The sequence below is a fragment of the Microtus oregoni genome, unplaced genomic scaffold, assembly GCF_018167655.1.
Source record: "Microtus oregoni isolate MIOR12 unplaced genomic scaffold, Mior012 000002F_ref0000024, whole genome shotgun sequence".
Lineage (NCBI taxonomy): Eukaryota > Metazoa > Chordata > Mammalia > Rodentia > Cricetidae > Microtus > Microtus oregoni.
Window position 1 is genome coordinate 25126783 of NW_024543061.1, and position 6663 is coordinate 25133445.

The 6663-nt window shown below is 49.2% G+C and overlaps 1 protein-coding gene across 1 annotated transcript; it reads right to left on the bottom strand.

The window, feature by feature from the left end:
• Nucleotides 1-1279: 1279 nt before the first annotated feature.
• On the bottom strand, nucleotides 1280-5733 carry Noto (notochord homeobox). Its single transcript, XM_041679377.1, has 3 exons — nucleotides 5352-5733; nucleotides 3772-3986; nucleotides 1280-1426 (listed from the first exon to the last, which is right to left on the bottom strand). Exons 1-3 carry the CDS (start codon nucleotides 5731-5733, stop codon nucleotides 1280-1282), a joined length of 744 nt encoding a protein of 247 aa, XP_041535311.1.
• Between the last annotated feature and the right edge of the window lie 930 nt (nucleotides 5734-6663).

Sequence of the window (6663 nt, forward strand, 5' to 3'; positions counted from 1 at the left end):
TGAAACTGGAAACAGACAAAATAAGAAAATGTTGGACAAAACATTGAGGTTTTCATCTGTTATCTTAGCACTAAAGAGGCTGAGGCAGGAGAACTTCCACGAGTGTGAGGTCAGTCTGTGCAACATAATATAAATCTGTATAAAAAAAAGTTGTTGCTGGGCGGTGGTGGCACATGCCTTTAATCCCAGTACTTGGAAGGCAGAGGCAGGTGAATCTCTGTGAGTTTGAGGCCAGCCTGGTCTACAAGAGCTAGTGCCAGGACAGGTTCCAAAGCTACAGAGAAATCTTGTCTTGAAAACCCTTAAAAAAATTTTTAAAAATTTAAAAAAGGTGTCATCCCACATTCCAGCATGTGAGAAGTAGAGGCAGGAGGGCCAGGACTGCACAGCCATCCTCAGATACAGAGTGCTGTGGGACTATGGTCTTGTACTCTGTAAAGATTTGCCAGTTGTATTGGTTTAATAAAATGCTGATTGGTCAGTAGCCAGGCAGGAAGTATAGGTGGGGCAACCAGAACAGGAGAATTCTGGGAAGAGGAAAGGCTCAGTCTGTAGTCGTCACCCAGACACAGAGGTCAAAAGATGAGAATGCCTCAATGATAAAAGGTACCAAGCCTCGTGGCTAAACAGACAAGTATTATGGGCTAATTTAAGATGTAAGAGTTAATAAGCCTGAGCTAATCCAGTTTATAATTAATGTAGACCTCTATGTGTTTATTTGGGGCTGAATGGGATGGGGCAGGACAGAAACCTCCGTCAACAACAGAGGGGGGTGGAGAAGATGAAGAGGAGCAGGGTTGAAATGTGGAAATTTTGTGCCAAGTGTACTAAGCAATATGCTTCCCTCCAGACTCCAGGAAGTCTTTCACACCCAGATGTTCATTTAAAGGGTCCCTTCTCCACAGCAAGGCCAGGAAAGAGTTGATGAGTCCTTCCTCAGGGCAGAGCTGGGGCAGGTGCTTCCATTCCCTAGGTGAGAGGACCTGTAAACCTCGCCAGTTCCACCCTGACCTCTGGGCTTGCACTCTGTAAGTGCATTGCAGACCTCACCTCCCCCTGGAGAGATGTGTAAGTCCTCAATATACCTGCTATCCTAGCCAAGGACATAGATCATTCCAATAGTCTGCTCCCAGGGAACTCCTGCTTGATTGTCCATTGCTTGATTGACATTTGGTGTCCTTGAACCTTAAGGAAACTCTTTGTTGGAATGTGGGATTGGGAGGTCCAATCGGTGTCCCCTGAAAACACCAGCACATGTAGCATGCCTCTGGCTCAGTCCTTAACTGCCAGCTCCTGACTCAGCATCTTCACTCCGGATGCTGCCATCTGAGCTGCTGGAGGGCTCTTCCATGGCAGAGGAGGAAGGTGATTTCAGCTTTTGCTGCTTCTGATACTTCACCCTGCGATTTTGGAACCAGATCCTCACCTGCAATTGGGGGCAGTGGAAAAGCATCAGAATTTGGCCAGCAGGTCCCTTTTACCCTCCACTCACTTCCAAAAGTGCCCAACTCTTGCCGTCTGGACAAAATTTGTTTTTCCTGACGAACTAAGCATCTCCTCCAAAATGCCATTCCTTTCACCACCCATTCATCCCAGTGTGTACCTTTGTTCTTTTGAGATGATAGCTCATATCACCCAGGCTCGCTATGTAGCTCAAGATGATCGTGAACTCCTGGTCCCCCTGCTTCTGCCCCCCGCAAGTGCTAGGATTGCAGGTGTATGCCACCATGCCCGTTTTATGTGGTGCTGGAAATTGAACCCAGTGCTTTGTGCATTTGAGATGAGCGCTCTGCCAGCTGAGCTATGCTCTACCAGCTGAGCTATGCTCTAGCCCCCTGTGAGTACTTGTGACTACAGTGTACTGTGCTGTACTAGGTGACAGTGGCAAGTAAGAGAGGCCGGTCCCTCTGCTCTGGAGTTCATCATCTAGTAGAAGAAGCCACAACAGAAATGAGTAATAATTAGAAGGTATAAGTGAAGGCACAAACCGAGGCTTTGGTTGGGTGATCTCTTTGAAGATAAGGTCCATCCCGGTAGGGACAGAAAGAAACAGACTGGGTAGAACAGGGAGACAGCCGATGGAATGGCTCTCAGTTGACCTCAAACTCAAGGTGAGGGCCAGAAAGGAGAGCACAGCTGCAAGGAAGAAAAGGCAGGGAAATGAGAGTCAGAAGAGCCAGGACACCCAGGATCTTGAAGGCCACAGGAAGAGAAAGTCCCTTTTGAGGCTGCAAATGGGATGTAGCATTGTCCTGAAGTGAACTGCACAGCTGACTGATCTGTGCGGGCTTGATGGAGGCAAAGGCAAGAAGACAGCCAGGAGGTCATAGCGGTACCCAGGGGGAGCTGGGATATGTAGGGATATAAAGCGGAGACAATGGGAAGTGAAGCAATTCCATTAGCAGGTCAGAGGTCGAGGGGTTAGAAGTCGGAGGAGGAAGAGCAATCTAGGATGACTTCATTTTCAAGTAACTGGCTGGGTGGTCTGACCATGGATGAGGAAAGAGATTTAGGGAAGAAAAACAATTAAGAATTGAGGTTTTGCCGGGCGGCGGTGGCGCACACCTTTAATCCCAGCACTCGGGAGGCAGAGGCAGGCGGATCTCTGTGAGTTCGAGGCCAGCCTGGTCTACAAGAGCTAGTTCCAGGACAGGAACCAAAAGCTACAGAGAAACCCTGTCTCGAAAAATCAAAAAAAAAAAAAGAATTGAGGTTTTGTAGACAGGTGGTGGTGCACACCTTTAATCCCATCATGATGGGATGAATTCAAAAGAAACAGAGATCAGTTGGCAGAACATGGGTCTAACACACATAAATATCTGGATTGGACACTCAGCACCATGGTAAACGTGTGTCACCTTAGTGCTTGGGAGGAGAGGCAGGAGGATTAGAAGTTCAAGATTATCTTTGGCTAGCTAGTTCAAGACCAGCCTGAGATACATAAGAACCTGTTTCAACACGCACACGCACACACACACACACACACACACACACACACACACACACACGGAAAAACAAGAGTGAATGGAAGTGAGGACAGGATGACAGTGAGCTTAGCAAACTCCTGAGGAGTCTGCCTACAAGTGGAATGGTGCAGAGATACAGTAACCACAGAGTTTGGGGGCAAGGGAACAGTCACTACTTAAATATTGAGCCTCTTGAATACCCACTTGGTTTTTCTGACAGCCCCTTCTTTAGCATGGAAACAACCAGAAGATACCAGAGGGGACTGGGGAAATGGCCCAGATGGCTCAGTCTCAGGCTTGCTAAGAAAGCCTGAAGAGCAGAGTTCAGATCTCCAGAAACTCACCTGTAACTCCAGCCTCAGCAAGCAGAGACAGGATCCCCAGAGCAAGCAGGTCCAAAGAGACCGGCCATAAAATCCCAGCTCTGGGTTCGACTGAGAGATTCTGACCCAGCGAACAAAGTGGAAGAGCAACTGAGAATGAGTCCTGACATCAACCTTGGGCCTCCTCCACATGCACACATACTGGCACATGTGTGTGCCTGCACACACGCAGAAACATGCACACACATATGCAAAACACACACGAAAAATAAAAAGGAGCTAGTACTAGAGTAATATGTGTATAATGTAACTCCATATTGGAATATTATGTGACATACAGAATGTGTAAGCAATTAGGCCTCTCTCCCCAGCATTCTAGTCCAGAGAAAAAATGTCATGGCTTCCTCCCAACCCTTACTAAGAGCCTATCAGAAGATGGTGACGGTCGCCACACAGCCTGAGCCTCAGGTCCCTGTTTTTACCTGGTTCTCTGTCAAGTGTAGCCTGGCAGCCAGCTGGGCTCTCTTCTTCCCCACCAGGTTGTGCTGCTTCGCAAACACCTTCTCCAACTCTTCCAGCTGCTGAAGGTTAAACATTGTGCGGACCCTCTTTTGGTGTCTCTCTGTGTCCTGAAGGTCCACGGAAGGTGCCCAGTCCAGAGGGCTCCAGAGGCCTGGACAGTAAGGCAGCTCCGAGCCTAGAGAACAACCAACAGCAGAGGAAGTCAGCCAGCAGCCACATGCCTACTCCCCTGACCCCCCCAACACACACACACACACACACACACACACACACACACACACTGTGGAGAACAGAAAAAACTTACAGGCTCCAAGTCTCTCCCATCCCCTTGGCCAGGTAACATAGGGAAGTAGAAGACGCTATATAGCAATAACCCCAAAAGAGCTGGGCAGATGCCTCAGTCAGTAAACCAGAATGGCACAAGACTGAGGACCTGTGTTCCGTTCTCCAGCACAAGGGGAAAAATCTGCAGGGTTGAGCTTATGGAGACCAGGAGGGCGCTTGGGGAGCTATTTGGCCAGCCAGTGCAGCCAATTGGAGAACCTCAGATTAAGTGAGAGGTTATGTCTCAAAATGAAGACGGAAAAGGAATAGAAAGACAGATGGCTTGACAATTACAAGCAATTGCTGCTCTTCCGGAGGCCTCAGGTGTGGTTCCCAGCACCCATGCCCAATGGCTCACAACCACTTGTACTTCTAACTGGCTCCAGGGAATCCGAGGTTTTCTTCTGGCCACCTCAGGTGTGCATTCACATATACACATAAGTAAAAGTAAAAACATCCTTAAACAATAAGGTGGATAAGTGCCCCTTGACCGAAGAATGGATAAGGAAAATGTGGTACATTTACACAAAGGAGTACTATACAGCGAAAACAAACAAACAAACAAAAAATCAATGACATCTTGATATTTGCCGGCAAATGGATGGATCTAGAAAACATCATATTGAGTGAGGAAACCCAGACCCAGAAAGACAAATATCATATTATTCACTTTTAAGTGGCTTTTAGACATAAAGCAAAGAAAACCAGCCTACATATCACAATCCCAGAGAACCTAGACAACAATGAGGACCCTAAGAGAGACATACATGGATCTAAACTACACGGGACATAGAAAAAGACAAGATCTCGTGAGTAAATTGGGAGCATGGGGACCGTAGGAGAGGACAGAAGGAGAGGGGAGAGGAAGGAAGGAACATGGAGAAAAATATATAGCTCAATAAAAACAATTAAAAGCTAAAAAAAAAAAAAGCTAAGGTGTAAAGGTATTGAGGACACCCGATAGTGACCTCCGGCATCCACACCCATGTGCACTCACCTGCATGCATACGAATATACATAAACAATAACCTGGAGGTGTTAAAGAGCCAGCAGAATAGGAAAAAAATGTGTGAAAAGCTGTCTTCTGGACGTGACATGACATGGTTGTTACAGCTGTGAAATCACAGCAGCTGTGATTACAGGCATACACCATCGCCCCTGGCTAACTCTAGGATTCCCCTTTGATGCCATCTGCTACCAAGCTCCATCCCAGTACCTGTGAGGCTGAGGCCCTGCTGGCAGAAGAGGTGAGCCACATTGAATCCGGGTACGCAGGGCATGGAGCAAAGCGGGTGGACGCCCAAGCTCAGGTAGGCGGGCAGCCAAGTCGCTGCAGAGCACACCCAAGGCAGGACCGGGTACTGTGACACGGAGCAGAGGTTCAGACGTGTGCAGGTGGAGAGCGGCGGTGGGGTGACCACTCTCTTATGGGTCTCAGGTCTGGCCAGGATGGCTTCAACAGAAAAGGAGGACTCCAGGCGTCCCTGAGCTAGGCGGCGCGGGACCACTGGGGACACAGCCAAGGGACAGGGGTCCAAGTGCCCGGGCTGGACCTGAGCGCCTGAGAGAGCAGGCTGCTGAGGCTCTGGGCCGGACATGGCGAGACTCCTGAGAGGACCTACTCTGGAGAAGAGCGAGACGATCTCCAGGGCTGTGCAAGGAGCTCAATAAGAAAGAGAGAGACCACCCTACTAAAGGGACAGGAGACTGGTGAATCAAGATCCCAGGGATCAGTTGTTTGCAAGGGCTCTTAAACTTAGCGGGTGGGAGGAGGCGGGGCGAAGGCTGGACTTAATCTTCCTAGAGTGAGGCCAGACCTCTAAAGCAGTAGCTGCAGGTTGCATCCCACCAGGGCAGGGGGTATGGGGTGGGAGGCGGAAAGGAAACTTCCTCTACCCTGGTGCTTTGGGGGGAAGGACCATAAGAGAGTTGCCACCCCTCTGCCGCTCTCTAGTGCACCCTCCTTCTCCCCCTCCTTCTTTTATTTTAGAAGGTCTTATTTGGGGGAAGGACCATAAGAGAGTTGCCACCCCTCTGCCGCTCTCTATGGCACCCTCCTTCTCCCTGCTTCTTCTTTTATTTTAGAAAGTCTTACTGTGTGACTCTGGCTGTCCTAGAACAGGCTCTGTAGATCAGGCTGGCCTCGAAATCACAGAGATCCCTTCATTTGTTTCTGCCTTGTGAGTGCTGGGCTTGAAGGCATGCTCCACCACACCACCCCCACCCCCAATCTGTAGTCCAGGCTGACCTCCAAAGTGTGAATCATAACAGAATCATGTCAGTCCTGCTTGAACCTCCCAAGGACTAGGATTACAGGCATGTGCCCCTGTGCCTGGTTTCACCGGGGTTCTCTGGTGACCCTGGATAAAGGTTCTCTGCCCCTGCTTCTTCTGCTAAGATGCCAGTCTCCCCTGCTGATACTGGAAGAGTGATCTCAGGAGGATGGGGCAGTGCCTGCCGTCCTGTTTTCCCAACTTTCACCCTTTTTCCAGATAATTTTGGGCACTGCCTCACTGCAACTGGGACTT

Bases quoted from the DNA above. Each gene is read 5' to 3' on its own strand.
- Noto (XM_041679377.1), bottom strand. From the start codon at position 5,733: ATGTCCGGCCCAGAGCCTCAGCAGCCTGCTCTCTCAGGCGCTCAGGTC. The intron at 3,987-5,351 runs GTACTGGGATGG...GTTGTTCTCTAG, and splicing joins GCAGGGCCTCAGCCTCACAG to GCTCGGAGCTGCCTTACTGT. The intron at 1,427-3,771 runs GTAAAAACAGGG...CCCCAATTGCAG, and splicing joins TACACTTGACAGAGAACCAG to GTGAGGATCTGGTTCCAAAA.